General features: G+C 37.1%; 1 protein-coding gene across 1 annotated transcript in view; it reads left to right on the forward strand.

The window, feature by feature from the left end:
* Positions 1-83: 83 nt before the first annotated feature.
* Positions 84-19,221, forward strand: part of LOC137996928 (mannosyl-oligosaccharide 1,2-alpha-mannosidase IA-like) — a 30,002-nt gene continuing 10,864 nt past the window's right edge. Inside the window, exons 1-8 of the mRNA XM_068842572.1 lie at positions 84-367; positions 477-784; positions 5,216-5,431; positions 9,173-9,253; positions 10,628-10,722; positions 14,321-14,444; positions 16,572-16,665; positions 18,707-18,822. Coding sequence (XP_068698673.1) covers positions 118-367; positions 477-784; positions 5,216-5,431; positions 9,173-9,253; positions 10,628-10,722; positions 14,321-14,444; positions 16,572-16,665; positions 18,707-18,822 — 1,284 coding nt within the window. The 5' untranslated portion in view covers positions 84-117. The remainder of the gene's footprint in view (positions 368-476; positions 785-5,215; positions 5,432-9,172; positions 9,254-10,627; positions 10,723-14,320; positions 14,445-16,571; positions 16,666-18,706; positions 18,823-19,221) is intronic.

Here is a 19,221-nt window from a genome sequence, read left to right on the forward strand (position 1 = left end):
TTTTACAACTCGCGTGAAAACGCGGGCTTGGTTTTCATCCAATCAGCATCGAGAGGATCAAAAAAGCTAGTGATCAGCGGAATTTCGCTTGATGGCGGCGTAAAAAAATCATCAAATATGGCGATCTTGCCAACTCACCAGAAATTTCACTCGATACCCGTCAACCGATCGGGCCTTAGATTGAGAGAAAAATATGTTTTAATGTTGATATTTATAGCCTTCCTTTTACTATGCTTCGGAGCATTTTTTTTCGTACCAGACTTGAGGGACAGGACTTACCTAGAGGACGCCTACAAGAGGTTCGTCTCTGGGGGAGATATTTTTCCGATAAAAGTGCCAAAAACAGCCCTTGTGAAAATTGAAGAAGGTAACAGTTTTACGCACTGTCGAATTTAGGACTGCAATGTTGAAAAAAAAAACAAAACGATTTTCTTTGATTCGCTCTTCTCTAATCATTTTTGTTTGCGTTCGAGAAGTTAGTTCACAGCAGCCCTTAAACCGGAAAGAATTAACTGATTCAAACGAGGCAGACAGCGATGTGGATGTAGCTCCTGTCAAGTCTACCGTAAAAACGTCATTAAACCACAAGGAACTGATAGAAAAGATAAAAGAGGAGAAGGACAAGTTTATTCAAGAGAAGAAATCCCAAATGGAAGCTGAAAAGCAAGCAGAAATTGATAAGTTAGTAAATAGTTCCAAAGTTGATGACACCGGTGCGAAAGGAATTACCGGCGGAGAACCTTCGGATAAAATTACACTAGAAAGACGAAACTTTATTAAAAAGGTGAGTTGTCACTGGTGATCGCTTTGGGGTTTTTGTGTTGGCGTTTGGGATGGTTTTGGTGCTACAAGATGACTTCCATGTTTAGCAATTATTATGCCACTCACGGCTTAATCTCAGTGTTGCAGAGGTATGGCTTACGTATTACATATTTTCCAATTCGAATTTTCCTTAGCTTTATCCAAATGGGATCATTTTATGCTAAGGGGAATGTAATAAACTTGCTCACTTCATTATCATGACGTTATGACGTTGTAAGGCATTTAACTTTTTGTTTTAACAACTTTTCATATTATTGTGTCATAACAGCCTTCACACTTCACACAGTGGGAATTGGGGTCATCTCTATAAATTCGTGGCCAACTCAACATAAAGACTTTACAATGCCTTATAATGTACTTACAATTTAAAATTATCATTTGTAGGCTCAAATGTCATGATTATGATATCTAATCATGATTATCTATTTTGTTTTGAATACTTATAACATTTTGCAGCTAAATGAACAGTGGCAAAATAAATAACTACAGGCTGATTTTGAGCAGCTGCCTCTTGTATTGTGAAGTGTTTGAATAATATGATAAATAAGTTAATTATTTTAGGTTTGGTCTCCTAGGTAACAAAATCTGGCCAATGAAAAGCTAGTAGGTAACTTAACAATAGAAACAAGATTTGTGCATGTACATTCATTTTGAGCCAGGTTATGGAGGACAATGTTATGTTGTAAGCCCATTCATAAATGTAGATGAACACACACGCCTAAATGAAAAATTCAGTGACACAATAATACTGCCAAATGCCTGGTATAGTCTTTGAAACTCAATGAGTTTCTGCATGATCTGTGCTTCTTCAGCTGCTTATCATTGGGAATGGGAAAAGCTTATGTCTTTGGCTGTATAAATGAAGGACTGAGAAGAGTTTCTTTCATTTGCATGTGATGTCAAAAAGCCAAAGCATAAAAAATAGCAGTAAAACGCATGCACATTGCTAAGCTGTTTTAAATCCCGCCACTGAATGTTGACAACACACACTTGTCTTATCGTGGTAAGAGCAAAATGAAGTAACGTGTCATATTAAGTATTGACACCAGGTTTGCAATTAAAAAAAACTGTAAAAAAGAATAATTATTGTGGGGTTTTGGTATAAACAGAGTACAACAAAAGGCTACCAAAAAGAAGACACAACAAAGTCTTTTCTACCCTAGCTATAACCCAATCAATATTTCGCCAGTGGGTTAGAGCTTATGGTTACAAAATGAAAGACCTTGTTACACAATACCCATTATTACATGACATCCTTGTAAAACAGGTTTTATTTTATTTTATTTATTTATTCATTTATTGTTTCTAGACTAAAGAAGTAGAATAGACTATGGTATTAGCCAGCTGTCTAGAAGTATTTTAATTGGTCGGAATGCCTGTTGGTTTCATCCAACGTAGCGAGCACAGGGTAGGTTGTCCCTGTTTCAAAAGCCGGGCAACCGAACCCTTGAATTTGGTTGCCCTGATGAATCCTTGGTTGCCTGTTAGAAAAATTAGCCTACACATTTAGGTGCACTACTCAAAAAAACATTCATTTTTGTCTTCTTGGTGCTCTTAATTATATTTATGTTAACTTTGCCTTTACTTTCTACCACACAAAATAAGCGTGGTCCGAACTGTACTGGCACTTTACTTAGTTTATTAATTAAATATGTGATGTTTTACATGTTTTGAATTTTCGGACATCTTGACTCAATTGCCGAATTTGAATGCTCATAAAGATTTAAAAAACTTAAGCCGGATTAAAGAACATAATTAAAAGAAACACAACTCTGCTACTCCATTCATTGGGCATAGTTTTGTGTGAATGAAATAGGGTGCGGTTTATGATTAATTTATGTCCTACTTTTGGCTGGGTTGTCTGTTATTTTTTTCCTCGGGCAACCAGCCTCTTGATTTTACCAAAAATTGGTTGCCCGGTAAACTTTGTTGTCGTCTCAGACGACCGCTAATTTCGAAAACTGCGAGCACCAAAGCCCGCACAAGTAAATTTGTATACAACACGGCTGATTTGAGAGAATCCGGAATGAAATCCTTTGGACTAAAAAATGTTACACAGTTTGAATGGAGAGAAAATTATGGTACTTTAACATTTAAAGCCTTGCAATACTTGCAGATAATAGATAAAATGTTGTCCTGATGACCGCTAATTTCGAGCACTGCGAGCACCAAAGCCCACAGAAGTAAATTGTACACAACACTACTGATTTGAGAGAATCCAGAATGAAATCCTTTTGGACTAAAAATGTTACACAGTTTGAATGGAGAGAAAATTACTTTAACATTTAAAGCCTTGCAATACTTGCTGATAATAGATGAAATTAATCTTCTTTCTAGTATAAGATAAATTGAAACCGATGTAAGGTACTTTGTAGAAATGGAAGTTGGATACATCATGTTTAGGGGCTTCTTTTCTAGTAACATTTATAAAATAACCTTGAACGCTATGTTGGTGAAACCAACAGGCATTTCTACACACGTGTAAATGAGCACCTTGTCCGGGATAAAAATTCTCATATTTTCAAGCATCTTTAATAGCTTTTCTAAAAAATTGTCAGGATAATTTTGATGTTTCTTGCTTCCAAATTATTGATAATGCTACTTCTTTCTATCAACTCAAAATCAAGGAGAGCTTCCATATTGAGCGGTTGAAACCCGAACTCAACAAACAAGTTGATCATGTCAGTTTAGCATTACACTTTTAAACTTTTAACATTATTTCAGTTTTGTTCTCTATAATAATATTGTTGGTTAGTTTGAATTTTACCTACTTGTAACAAACATTTAATCTAAAAAGAATCATTGAATTGATTAATTTATATAAATTATATATATATATATATATATATAATTATACTTAACAAATCGAAAGTGTTTCAGCGTTGTCTGTACTCTTATCGACAACGATATTCGCCATCACAGTGGTCAAAATGTTGTGGACTCACGAGGCGCAGCCGAGTGAGTCCACAAAAGAAAGAGCAAGTTTTGTCTATAACTTTCTCACAATATGATTGATGTATTTCCCAAAATGGGCATTCCTGATTGGCTATTACATTGCGTGACAAAATGGGCGCGAGCATGACGTGTACAACATTGTCTAGACTCTCATCGACAACGACAAATTAGCCAATCAGATTGCGAGATTACAAGGAATTGTGGTAAAAATATATAATTATATATGAATTATCTTGTAAAAATTTTAATGTTATACACTCACTATGGCTGACATCGAAACATGTTCCTTAAGGACGTTCGCGCCAATTGTTTCTGCGCATCCTTACTGCGCACGCAAATGCACACGCCACGTCATACACGAGCGCGCGCTAAGTAATAAAATGAGAAATGATAGGGCAAAAGGCCATTGCTATAGCTTTGCCTGGATTTAATGCTCTTGGACGTTCGGTGACCCCTATTTTTCTTTCCAGAAACAGATTTTATTTACAATTATCTCCACGTTGTCCAAAAATGAACAAAAAATCAATGTGGGAAGTTAAAAAAATTTTAAGATTTCTGCTCATGGGACATCAAATCCTGCCATCTTGCAGCTGCAAGGCGCGTGAAACTGTGGTCGCTAAATGCGAACTTGATCTTTAAGGAACCTCACCATTTGACTAAATTCACTTAATAAGTCCACTTAAACAATATTTGGCAGAGAAGATTTCACTTCAAAGATTTAATTGCAATATATTTGGGTTTACAGACACTGGCCTTATTCGCTAACGAAGCCCAATTTTGTCACATTTTGGGTGTTTTTCTGGGCATGTTCTCTCCAAAACGAAGTCGGTGACCCCCCATTTTTTTTACATTTCTGACATAACTAACTCATTATCTTACAGTGGTAAAAGTTTCAGAAAAAAATCAATGTTGAAAAATTTTCGCGCGAACGTCCTTAAACTAAAAAGTGTGGTTGTATTTTTAAAAATACAACAATTAATTTCAATTAATTATTTTAATTATTTTATTCCTTTTAACCCTGAAGAGCCCGCCATTGACAAGTACAATCGTCTGGCATTAGAAAGAGTAAAATCTATAAGTGTCACTCTTAGGAGGAGAAGGGTTTAATAATCATAGGTACCCCAAACTCATGGAGAATCGTGGTTGCATTAGTTAAATTTTATAAGAGTTTGTATGGGGAATTTTGCAATCGTTATATAGGGCTTTAATTATTAAAATAGAAATAACGGTTGCCGTCCGTGTCTAAAAAACGCGTGTGCGTAAGGTCCCCAATTATTATTAAAATGTAATTTCCTGAAGGATCAACCATGGGTAAAATTAATTAAGGTTGACTTTGCCTTTTAAATGACAGTTATTAAGCTAACGTATTAAAATGAAAACAACGTTACAGTTAAAAGCAATAACCATGAGTGCTAAAGTTTTTCCGTCATTATGGTAGATGATGCAGCATGCCTGGAGTGGCTATGTGAGCTATGCATGGGGTAGCAATGAGTTGAAACCAATAAGCAAGAGGAGTCATACAGCAAACATATTTGGTGCATCATCAAGTGGGGCAACAGTTGTTGATGCCTTGGACACACTGTACATCATGGACATGAAAGAAGAGTTTGAACAGGCTAGGAAATGGGTAGCAATGTCTCTTAACTTCAATCATGTAAGTACATGGTTAATAATAATAATAATAATAATAATATTATTATTATTATTATTATTATTCTTATTATTATTATTAGTAGAGTTGTTTTCAATTGAGTGTCGAAAGTAATTAGTGAATTACTTTGGTTTATAATTACTTCACTCACTGATTGGTTCAAAGTTCTCGCGCCATTTTTTCAACCAATCAGAAGTGACACCAAAACCAATTGTGGCTCGCTCGTGCACATTTTCCCGCGCTTTGTGTCGGCTACGTGTAATTACTTCGAGTTTTGATTGGTTTTCTGGATTGTCTCAGACCTTTTTGATTGGCCAAAGTAATTACTTTGGTCTTGGTTTTACGACACTAAATTGAAAACTGCTCTATTATTATTATTATTATTATTATTATTATTATTATTATTATTATTATTATTATTATTATTATTATTATAACTTCAGGTGCATAGTAAAAGACAACAGACAGACAAATTGGGCTTAAACGAGGGGGCAGTGAATGTACTGGGAAGATGCAAATGACGCCCATCATCAGTTAATGGATCATCGAATGAGGGGCCTTAGCGCCTAGCCGAGGGAGCACCTCATGCCTGTAACAGTGTATACTAGAGTGTTTTCTCTCATGTGATCGGTAGTCTTGTTTAATTCCACAGAAACAAAAAAAAATCTTTGCGTGATAACAGAGCTCAATTCCCGGAAGATTAGCCGTTCCTTTGTTTAGGGACACCAACACGGCTGCCATGAATTCAGGCCTTCTGATATTACGCGATGGTGCGATTTCGCACAATCGACCTCAAATCGCATCCGATCGCACAATTCACGAAAAATCGCATAATTCACAAAAGGACGCACAAAATTCATAAAATGAAACATAAATCAACACGTTTCTTAGAAATTCCTGTATAAATACGCCATTTTAAAGATGATTTATCTTGGAAAAAGGCTAAAAAACCTTTGTCACCTTCAATTCCGTAAACATTCGAAGTTCAAGGCCTTATTTTTCATGTCGGGGACCTGGTGCGAGTCTCCTTCTATTGGTGCAACACATACACGTCTTTATATACACACCATTGAAATGACACAGTTGCCTTCTCTTGGGGAAGAGATTTGTGAAAAATAAGCGAAGTTGTAAATTTTTCGGCAAAATGTAGTTTCTTTCGTTGAAAACTGATAAAAACTTACTCATGGATAAGTTTGTTGTGAAAACGCTCGCTTTTTCTTCGACGAAGAAGGAAGTTCCCACCTTCCGCCAAATCTGACAGCTCACGATCGAGCAAGAAAGTACCTCACAGGTACGCTCCTCGGGGACGATGGACTGATGTTTTTCTCGTCGTGCAATATTAGGGCCTTTCATACCAGAGAAAATAAGCCGCGGCTTACTCTGGCCACGGTGTACAAAATACGCAAAAGGAACTACTTATGCGAATATATATTCCTAGGTCAATATAAGCCGCGGCTTGAAAAAGACGTGAATGTAGATTTTGTACCATTTATACGGGGTGAACATTCGAGTCTTCTGTAAGCCGCGGCCAGAGAAAGCCATGGCTTATTTTCTCTCGTATAAATGGGGGTATGGCCCTATTGTGATTGACCATCTTCGGAAGTTCATGGTTGACAAGCACCTTGCTCATTCATTTGGCATGTTAGCTGTGTCCTTTCAACTTTTAACGTTGGTGCACCGGTAGTGAAGAAGACCTCATTTTTTTTATTTATCCCAACTAATGTCGATCGAGATACATAAATACTGTTCCTTTGTGTTCAAAATGTCTTTAGGACAGCAAAAAAGTGTTTTTCTTAACCTGAAACCTTATAAAACAAGCTTAAAATTGCTGAGAAAAAAATCGCATAATTTACATTATTTATCGCATAATTGGCCTTTCTAATCGCACAATCTGCCCTGAAAAAATCGCATAATTTGCATTTTTTAATCGCACCCTATCAGAATGCCTGCATGATGCCACATGAAAACACTCTATTGCAAGCAGGCATAATTTCTGGCATGTTCTGTATGTCCTTGGGCCAACTTAACCCAGTCCAGCGAATTAACAATATGCACGCTCCCTGACGGGTCTTCAGCATAGGGCCCTATGGATTCCACAGGAACCAATCCCCTGCCCATAGTTTATTGAAGATGAAGTCCTAACTACCTTTAGTGTCACCCAACTAGTGGACTAATGCAAATGCTGCATTTCGATTGGCTACGCTACTAGAGGACTATTAGTAATTAAGTCCTCGAGTAGCGAAAAGCGTGGCGCTTTCTTTCGTTTAATTCCCAAATAAATACGGTATTCCTCCCACTTGCATTTGCTAACTTTGTTATTGCCTTTTCTGTCGGACTAGTTGGGTGATACTAAAAGAATTAGACCCTTCGCCCTTGAGGGATACAGGTCTAATTATTGTTAAGTAGGTTACATTAGCATCTGATAGGGCAAACACAAAAAGAACCAGAAAGCCAAAAGGGGAGAATGAGAGAGATTAAATTGCTGTACATAAGAGACAAAAACTTGAGCTTTCTGGAAAAGTCAAGCTGAAAAGGCTCACACGGCGTGATTGATCGAAAGAGCTGAATAGGGTAATCATGTAATGGGAAGTCCCTAGGCTCAACCCAGTATTTGCTTACTGTCATTAATGTCTATTTTTATAGAGTCCTAAAGTGTGACATCATAAAAAAGTTAAATTTTGAAATTATGGGATTTTTCGGGGTATTATGGAAGTACAACATCCAAAGGCCTACTCGCCAAAAATTAGCATTTCAGGGCAAAATGTTGTTGAGATATTAGCCCAGTTATCCTCTGATGACTCCATACAAATCGTTCTAAATTCGACTTAGTTCGTATCACTAGTAACAGAGTGCAATTTAGAAGGATTTCTAAGGAGTTATTATTATCACAGAGACAATTTGCCCCACAATGCTAGTTTTTGACAACTAGGCCTTTAAGATATTGTTCTTTCAAAATATCACCACTTTAGAACTCTATTCTATAATATCAATTTTTCACCAAAATTGAGGTGAATGTTGTTGGATATTTACCCACACCCCCAAAGCGGTGATACTGAAGTACAGTGTAAATGATTGACTAATGTCTTAATTCTGCGTTGTGTTATGCTGGAAAAGGGACCGATGTACTTTAATTTAAAATACAAACAATAATTATTGTCCTTCCGAGCAACACTCTGAGAGGAATCGGAGGTAAAGTAAGTGTTGAGAAATTTCTGCTTCCACACGTTTCCAATTGAAAATTAAAGAAGCCATGCATGACCTTTGGGAGCAGCCATTTTTAAATTCCCAAGTCAAACATCTTAATTTATCCCTTTCATACTAATTAGTTTCTTTTCTTAGCTTAAATGGTCTGGTTTTTTCTGTTTTGTTTCGTGGTTGTTCTGTTCTCGCCTTCATCCTTAATTATTCATGCTATATCTCACTTTGTTACACTATTTATTGCTCAACTTTAGTTTATTTCTCATTGTACATCTGAAGATGGATGATGTTTCATCCAAAACATGTCTTGATTAAAGATGAATTTCAAAAACATCGCATGGATCATCAAAGCGATAATAATAATAGTAATAATAATAATAATAATAATAATAATAATAATAATAATAATTTATTGTTATTGTTTGGTGAAACCTTGACTTTTATAGGAAACTAATCACCTCAATGTTAACTAATCAGATTGCACACTATTTGCCCAAGTTCTTCAATAATAAATTCCCAATTGTTAATCTTGTTTTCTAATAACAGGCTTCTGATGTATCTGTGTTCGAAACCACAATTAGATTTCTTGGTGGACTGCTGTCTGCATATGCTTTTAGTGGAGATGAGGTGAGCCAGGTCAAAATGTTGCACAGGAATGCTGGCCTTTTATAGTTCAAGTTTATTTTGTTGATTTTTATTTTTGCCGTTGCCATACCATGGTACGTCGCAACTACACTGTAGTTCCATTGTTTTAGGGTCAAAACGTTTACTAATAGAGTAATGTTGGGTGGTTCCTCCTGTAATTGCTAACAGAATAATAAGTTATAGTGACACATCTTGCTTGAGGTCATGAATGGGGTTGTTCTTACTTGGTATAAGAGTATTCTACACCGTAATTTAATTTAAATAAGTGTGTCTCTGAAAAAAGAACCAATCACAGTCCAGAATTCTCCTTGAAAGGTGAAGCGTAACAAGTCAACATCACGTCCTGATGAAGAATATGACTATGCAATCGAGACATCACTATTTTACACGACAAGTGTCAGCTACATTTGTACATCACTCGGAAAAGTTGGCTATTTTTTCCCCTAAAATTAATTAAAATTAAAATACTGTAATTATTAAAAAGTCATGTTGACAATGACAACAGCTAGTGACTCTACTCAAACCAGCCACCAACTTAGTAACCCTGTTAGGGACCACATCTCAAGACAAATGCAAAAACTATTATGTTTTCAAGCAATGGAGGACTTTTTCCATGTTTACATGGCCTCATCTAAACACAAGGGTGAGTTGGGAGAATTCAAGACAACATGCAATCCGGTTTGCATAACTGTAAAGAATTCTCCCAACTCCCTGAGTGTTTAGTTGAGGCTACAGCACTGTATGTAAAAACGGAAAAAAGTCTTCTATTGCTTTTATAAAACATTTCTCAAAAATAATTTGACAAATGAAGGAAAAGGCTGGTTTTTTTAACTTCTTGATTGAAACAGATTTTCTTTATCTATACACGCTCATTTTTCCTACCACCCAATCAAAATGCACGTCTGACAACACATAACCAATCAAAATTTGTGTGATGCCACAGCCGTGTTTACATAACTCTCATCTAAAACACAGCTATTGACCAATGAGAGTGCACATACTATCCTAATTATTTCATAAATTATCATACTCAAGGGTTTTTTACAGCGGTATTGATTTCACCCATTAATTTCACTTTTATTTTGCTTGTGAATGATCATTAGACAAAATATCATTCTGCATGAAGTTCCAAATTCGACTCACAAAATAATGAACATGTTGCAAGACATTCATCAGGAATGAACATGAACACTATAAATTTAAGATCTCAGTTTTGTATCATGTGACTCGTATAAATTATAATTATAATAAATCACTTCTTCTTCACTCAAATGAAAAATTACGAATTACGTTATGCTTCCATTAAGCAGTACTTACTTTATTATGTTTATGAAAGAAAATTTGCTGTGGTTTTAGGTTTTCAAAGTAAAAGCCAAAGAAGTTGGTGATAAGCTCTTGCCAGCATTCAACACACCCACAGGAATACCATGGGCTATGGTTAATTTTGCAAGGTATGACTTGATGAACAAAGCTGAAATAATAATGTTAGTGTCAGCACTTCTCTGCTTTAGATTATAATTAAACTGTTAGTTTACATGGAGCTGGATTTGCACAGTTTTAAGCACTTACAACACTGTCTTGCTTCCACCAGTGAGTCACAAGTGTTATATCTGAAACCAGTATTTTTATGTGGGTTGAGTTTGTTCATTCTTGCTCTGCTCCTACAATTGTAGAAGTCTTTCTACTGTTAATAATAATAATAATAATAATAATAATAATAATAATAATAATAATAATAATAATAATAATAATAATAATTATTATTATTATTATTATTAGAAGCTTGGGAAGGATCGGAGGGAAGTTTTTTGAGGGATGTCACTGAAGTGGCTGATGAGAGATCATGGCAGTGGATTAGAGATGGGTATTAATTTTGTCGAAGAGCAGAGAGGGGTAGGTTTTTGCTGCTCAGGAGTAGGCTTTGCGAACGAGGTCTTTTTGGACCACGATTGAGAAGGGGAATTTAGGTCTAAAGTGTAGAGTATGTGGCTAGGAGGTGGACTTGGTTATAGTCATGTGGCGAGCCGCTGTACTGTTTTGGTGTAGAGGGAGCATCTGATGTGACATGATCGGATGGGTTTAAGGGTGTACTGGGAGCAGGGGTTTCAATAAAATTTGAAGTAGGCAGCTGGTTTAATTCAAATAGCCGACAGTATATAAGCTGTATCAACAAGGGGCCTTTGTCTAGGGGAGTCTGGGAGCATGCTCCCACAGAAATTTTTGAAATCTGGCACCAAATTGAGTACAAAAGAATGGTAAAGGAAGATTTCTTATCAATGGCTTCTGTTTTATTTATTATTGATTTTTTGTTGTGGTAGTGCATTTTATATTAAAGTGCACTACACACTATGTCATCAGGGCTGTCTGTCTGAGTGAGTGAGTGAGTGAGTGAGTGAGTGAGTGAGTGAGTGAGTGAGTGAGTGTAAAAGATTTGTAGGCCTGCAGTGCGTGCATGATTTACGAAACTAGGCTCACATTCCACACACATTCTGCAGGTCAAATAAACAAGAAAAAAATTCACCAGTCGACCATAATATTTTTACTCTCAAAGACCAGGTCAACTTCTCTGCCTGCCTTGAAAACAAGTCAACAGTAATTTCCTAGCAGCAGAAAGAAAAACAGAAGAAAACTATTTTTATCTTTATTATTGCGATTGATCAGCAAAAATGTAGATCTCATCAGGTTGACGTTGCAGAAAGAATGGTCAACCTCAAGAGTTGGAGGAGTGTGATCTTGTGTTGAATTCGCACATTTGTTGTCAACTTTTATAACACTTGAAACAAAAAAAAAAACTTTTAACAAAACAACAATCCCATGTCTTGCCGTCATTTTGCCACAGATGTATCCAGTTGTTAGTGACATGCAAGCTTAAGGTTACTTGATCACAACTGGCCGCTGAAATCAATTTCACTTCCGATTTTTGTGATTTACTTGTGCAGCCAAAAGAACAATAGAAAAATTGAACGTAGCAAAAATCTCCCAAAATATTTTTCGCTGATGGCAACTTTTTATATTTGCGGCACAAAATTTATGTTGTTCTCCTGTCGCAAATTTTGTTTCTGATGGCAATTTGTTTAATTCTCGATTGAAACTTCCTAAAAATGTCCTTGTGCTCTTCCTTAAAACTGTGTATCAATACTTATTTACTTTTGCATCAATAGTAGTCTTTTAGGGTTTCACAGAATAAAAAGACCAAGGTGCCCAGGGCTTTTGATGTTTTGACCATGCAAAGAATGGGGCGAGAGCAAAGCAAAGAAAAAAATATTTTTTTGCTCGGTCAAAACAATAATTGAAAAGAACCTCATGGACATGCTCGCTACGCAGGCTATATATTTCTGGCATTGAGTTGTATATTTTGGGACGGCATGCTTTGTGGCAGTTGAACCTTCCGCTTCGCTTTGACTAGCTTCCTTGCCCGTGCGCCGGTTAACCTCACGGTTAACCGTTTTTTCCGGTTGATTTATGGCCCAAGCGCGAACTCGATCCGTAACTTACAGTACGGACCTCGAACTCGGTTAGTAAGAGGTATTTATTGGTGCAATTCTCTCCAGTTCTCTGATGTTCCTCTGGGTCTTCTTACTTATGTCTCAGCAACTGCCTGCAGCTTAGAAACACAACACCTCTACAACTGTGTACTTCTGACAACTGCACACTTCCAAAAGTGTTGAGTAGATCTATAACTTCCTATACCTGGTCTTGTTCTGTGAGGTGGTTCCAAAAGCACCAATCACGATAGGCACAGTGTATCAGTTCGACTTTCAAGGTTCTATAAATTCTTGTGAATCAGGTGTCCTGATACCTTTCCCCCTTCTCTTCCTTAGTCGTGATGATGTTTTGTCCACTGGCACAGCTATTTGTCACTTCTATGTGTCTTTGTGCACCAGAATAAAACATACATGTACTAGAGTACTTGTCAGTATACTCCCTTTGATTGTGATTGGCCTAGTGGGCCTGGTGCTGTGCATGCAATTTTCATGATTGATCGTCGCGATCAACGTATAAAACCACCGATATTTAGCATGTCAGATATCAGCGATTAAATTTGCCGCAATTTGTTTTTATATTAACCAATACATGTAAGACCTTACAATTCTATCACATGGCCACATAAAATGGGGGCCAACAGCAAAGAAGAATGGAAATTTGCTGTGATCTGCATATAAAATCGCCAAGTGTTTCCCTGTACCACAGAGTGACAAAATTTGCTGGCAATTTTCGCTGCCAATCAAAATCTCTGGGATCGGCAAACAAATTTGTCTAGTGTGTAGCTGGCTTTAATACCACCTGCCTGATATATTTTCTGTTCAATCTTTCCCCCTCTCTTTTTCTTGGCCTCTTGTCTCAGGCTTCCTCAATCTTGCTCAGGTCTTTTCTCCATGTTTCAAAACTCCTCTTGATCCCTCTGAAGCTCTGTGGCAGAAGTATTAATTAGGCAGGACTTTCCAAAAGCACAGCTGTCATTGGTTGAGGCTGATTTTATTGGCAATGTATTGCTTTATGCATTTTGGACCTTATTTAAAAGCAGCTCAATCTAGAAGGTTTACATGTAAGCTTCATCAGCTGTTGATTAGTTTTTTTCCCTGTCCTTCAATTGATAAATTATTCAACTTTTAAATGTCCATCAAAGCCTAATAACCTATTGATGCCTGTGGGTTCACCATTGACAAGTTTTTTTTTCCGGTTTACGCCGGTTTAGGTTTCAAAGGGTTAATGGGACATGGTTTTTCAGTGTCTACTGATTGAGTGAGTGATTAACCCATTGACTCCTGGGGGATCACCATTGACAAGTAAAATCGTCTGGTGTTAGACAGAGTAAAATATACTAAGTATGGCCGGTTTAGGCTGGTTTAGGTGTTAAAGGCTTGAGACAAAAGAGGTGAAAATCCTGACATCTAGTACATTAAGTGACCTTTTTGCAATGTCTTCGAAACAACAGAAATCAAAATGGCCACTGTATCTGCAAAGAGGTCTATAGCCTTAGTTTGTTTTTATGAAACTAAGTGTTGTTGTTGTTGTTGTTGTTGTAACATTGTTTTCTTTGTTTTGTAGTGGTAGCGGACATAACTGGGGCTGGGCATCTGGTGGTTGCTCCATTCTAGCGGAATTGGGTACAATGCATTTGGAATTTGTTTATCTGTCAAAGATTACAGGAAATCAAATTTATGCCCAGAAGGTGAGTGATGGTTCCAGAGGGCAGATTGGTACATAAGAAACAGAGTCAGGTCAACATTTAAATTGTGATGACAACTCTACAATTGAGCTCACTAGCTTGTAGTTTTGTTTTCCCATTTCAGACCACATGATAGAGAGAACTGAGTTTCTTTCAAATGTGGTCTTATGCACATGCTTATGTATGAATAACTTATGAAAAAACAAAAGGAAAGTTCCCTCTCATGGTTTGAAATGGGAATTCAAAACAAATCTTAGAAGCTAAAGAGGTCAATTGGAAGTGAGGTCGTGGTTTTCAGCTGAAGCACTTGTAAAATGATCTGAAGTGATGACTACAGATGTAGATCAGATGATGACAATTAACCTGTTGTAAGAGCAAAGCATAGAGAGAGTTTGAGTGTCATAAAACCAAAACCAAAGTAATTACTTTGGCCAATCAAAAAGGATGGAGACAATCCAGTAAACCAATCAAAATTCAAAGTATAATAATACACATAGCCGACACAAAGCATAGGAAAATGTGCATGTTGAGCAATGATTGCTTTTGGTTTTACTTCTGATTGGTTGGAAAAGGTGGCGCAAGACCTTTGCACCAATCACTGAGTTTAGTAATGCAAAACCAAAGCAATTTGCTAATTACTTCTGTACGTATACATTCAACATTCAATTGAAAACCGCTCAAAAACAGTCATGCATGATTACATTGAAGCACAACCTATCTCTCTGTGCAATATTGATTATAATGCATGTTAAGCTCAAAGATTGAAGTGTAATGTTGTGGTTCAAAACTTTTAAAACCAGTTCAATTATGAATATTAGACAAAGAAAAATCAAAATTGAACTGGTTTCAAAAATTTTAAACCAAGAAAAAATTGAATGACAGCATAATACACTGTTCCTGACCTCTGGTCCAGATCATGGTCTACAGAACGTGAGTCGCACTGGTCCATGTGTGGAGGCGTCTGTGTGTAGTACATTCATTTATATGACTGTCCACTTTTTTGTTTATTAATTAATTAAGTAATTTATTTACATGTAAGTGCTTTAAAACACAAACATACATTTCAGAGGGCTGTATTCTGTTCCAAATCTGCTACATGTATAATTGTTTCAGATTATTTTTGGGTTTCCAGTATGGCAATCCCAGTAATAATCCCATGTCAGTAAAAGTCTTGCCTGTCACTCCCCTGCAAAGTGGTCTTGGTAGGATTGGGAGGGTAGTGGAAATGTGTACATGTAGATTTCTCTGGTGGACATTGTAGAATATGACATCCAACACAAAAGCCCACCAAAACAGTCACTACGAACAAACTGCTCAACAACAGAGCCTATTACTATAAACAGATTGAAGAGGTAGCGGAGTTCATGTATCTTGGAACCAAAGTGACAAGAGACAGGGACTCCGAAATAGAGGTTTAGGTAAGAATCAGCAAATCAAGAGGTGCATATACATCATTGAAAAGCATAATATGGAAGGGAGCTGTAGCATAAGTCTTACAACAAAGGTTCATAATTATCTTCAAAAGCAACGTCCTGAGTGAGCTACTCTATGGGGCAGAATCTTGGAAAGTAACTAAGAGCGTATGTCTTTCAAAATAAGTACCTTTGAAGGATATTGGGGATATACTGGCCAAACAAGATCTTGAACTATGAACTACGAAAGAAGACCTGTGTAGTCTACCTGTTTCCCTTGAAGTCAAACAACGCAGCTGCAGGTGGAGATGGATTGGGCATATTTGTAGAATGCCCTTGATAGCCATCCTGCAGGTGGAGACAATCAGTTGAAAGGGAGATGAAGGAGAAAGGGTGGAGCTGGGGATAGGTGGTAAAACTAGTGAAGGACAAGCAACAATGGCATTTGCTGGTAACAGCCTTATGTGTGCAGACACACACAAAGAGGATTAAGAGTAAGACTATGTGGTCATAACTATAACTGCATGCCTATGAGAGTAGCTATAGTCTTGAGCGTTCAGAAATAGTTTGAGTGTACTTGCCAATTTCCTAACTGGAGTGGGAGGGAAGTATTGATTTAAAAACTTACTGTATGGTAAAAATTAATATCTTGATTTCAGTTATAGTTTGGAAGGAAACTGTTAATACCAGGAATAAAAATAATTATGTATCTCTTTAGGTATCAAGAGTGCGAGAAGTTTTAAATCAAATAGACAAACCCAATGGGCTGTATCCCAATTATCTAAATCCAAGGAGTGGAGTTTGGGGTTCACGTAAGTCATGTTAATTACAATAATTATATTTGTTTAAGTTGATTTCTCTAGGAAAAGATGCAAACATAGTTCTGAGATGGACTCTTTTTATTACAACTTTGATGAATGTTAAATTAAAACTTGAGCAGAAGCCATCTTTAGTGTAAAAAGAACTGAAAAGTGCTGGTTTGCTTGACTCCAAAATCTGGCTCAGGTTCTTGAAACGTCAATCAATAATAACCCTTTAACTTTTACCCTGTCTAATGCCAACGATTTTACTTGTCAATGGGGGACCCCTTGGGCCTTCAACATCTAGGTCACTCAAAACCTATGTTGCCACCATTAAAGAAACAAAACCAAAACTTTGTAGAACACATAAGAGCCTGCCCTACCTGCAACTAACCCAGCCGCGAGTTCCACCTGCCAAATCCAGCCCTAGCCCTGCCACCGGTCACAGTGAACTGTGGAGAGCCTACTATGTACTACTATTATTATTATTATTATTATCATCATCATCATCATCATCATTATTATTATTATTATTATTATTATTATTATTATTATTATTATTATTATTTAATTCTCTCAAAGCAGAGTAGCATTCATCATAACATTGAGTCTGGGCCACATTGGTGAAGGTGAAGGCCCTTTCCAGCAACTGTGCACCCATTTAACCTATTGACTCCTGAACTGCCACCCAGTGACGAGTAAAATCAGTCTATTAACCTGTTAAAGGCCTGAGGGGCCCCCCATTTAATAAGTAAAATCGTCTGGCATGAGACAAAGTAGAATCTATAATTGGCCACTGGGAGTTAAATTAGGGTTACATCTCACTCCTAGGAGTCAATGGGTTAATTACCAGTGTTCGACACTAACGCTTGCCCGGGGCAAGCTAAATAAAATTATATCCGTTGGCAAGTAAAACAACTCTTAAGACTTGCACTATCGGGCAATCAGAATTTTTGGTCGACTAATATTTTGCAGAACGATTTGATTTGCAATGAAGAAAGTGACTAATAATGTGATGTAGTCACCGCAAAAATGGTAAAAAATAACAACATTACATCTCCTTGCTGTCATTTATTTTCTGTTAAAAATATATTGGTACAAACCCATTCTCTACCCTAGAGAGCTCTTCTCTTGAGTGAGGGAGAGAAGAGCTCTGGGGAACCCTGAAACAAAGTGTCTTCTTATTGGTTTTCATGAAGAACAATCAAAAGCGACTCTAATTGGTGAATTCATGTCAGCGCGAGGAGTGAGCAGGCGCTGTAAGGAATAAATAGCCAATGTTTGGCTATAAGAACCCTACAGCGCATGTTCTCCTACATACATGTAGAGTTTCCCAGAGCCTTGGGTCGATCCGGGGCTCTGGTGACAAGAGTGGGTGCAAACCTCAAAACAGATAGGAAGCAGGAATGTACCGGTATTCATAGCTGCCATCTTTCTCCGCATGAAAAATTTTTTTTATTACAATGGAACCCAGCTTTCGCACGGCCAAATACGTTACGATACTTTGGTATCAAACAAGGCAGAAGAAAATTCTACCTTTTATCATGCAATTTCAACCAGCTTTGAAAGGTCTTAGAGATGTATACATGTAGTCAAGGAATCTCCCTTGATCTTGACTTATAGAAAAGGAAAATCGCTTAAATGTATGCTTGTCAAAGCAAAACTGTGAAGGCTACTAAGAACACCATGGACACAGCAGGAGTCGTGTTGGTCTGTCAAACCCATTTTACACACGTTTTACTCAAAATTGACATTTTTACAAGCCTCCTTTGAGATTTAATGGGCAATAGGTCTTTAGATGGCGGGCAAACGAAAAAACAAAACTGGTTGCCCAAAGTCCAAATTAGTACGAACACTGAATTAACTCAAAGACAGATAATCTTAAGGTCCCACAGTTGTGTTCGACTTAAATGTTGATAGAAAAAGCAAAACTTCATTTAAGGATCTCTGGATTTTCTGCCAAACAAAGTACTGTCTTCCTTTTTTTAGTTAATTTGACAATTTGACTTGCAATTTATTATTATAAATATTAAATTTCTTTCAAAACTGACAGAGCATGTCTCATTGGGTGCCCTTGGTGATAGTTTTTATGAGTACTTGATCAAGTCTTGGGTGATGACTGGAGAAACAGACAATGTGGCCCGGCAGATGTATGACAAGGCAGTGGAGGTTTGTTTTTTATGTTCTTCTTTAGTTTGTAATTAAGGTTTGTAAAGGTGCTTGACATGTGCCTTTAGTTAAATACATATAAATTTTTGTACCTACGTGACTTCTGGTAGGGAAAGGTGGCATAGGGAGATGCAGGCACATTCAGGCACATGATCACCCCTTATAAATAATAATATTATTAATTTGATTACTCAGACTCCAACACTGGAAAGAACGGTTGCCTTGCTATCCGGGGTTTCTTGTAAAATTGAAGAGAAATACAGTACGTCTAGTTTTTGAGCTCGGTAATTCAATGCCATGATTTGTGGTCCAATTTCTAGGGATTAGTAGTTTTGTCGGAAGCATAGGTCAGGGTTCTTGTTAAGAGCCGGTAACCGGTTATTTTTACCGGCTGTTCAA

This window comes from Montipora foliosa, chromosome 3 (genome assembly GCF_036669935.1).
Source record: "Montipora foliosa isolate CH-2021 chromosome 3, ASM3666993v2, whole genome shotgun sequence".
NCBI lineage: Eukaryota > Metazoa > Cnidaria > Anthozoa > Scleractinia > Acroporidae > Montipora > Montipora foliosa.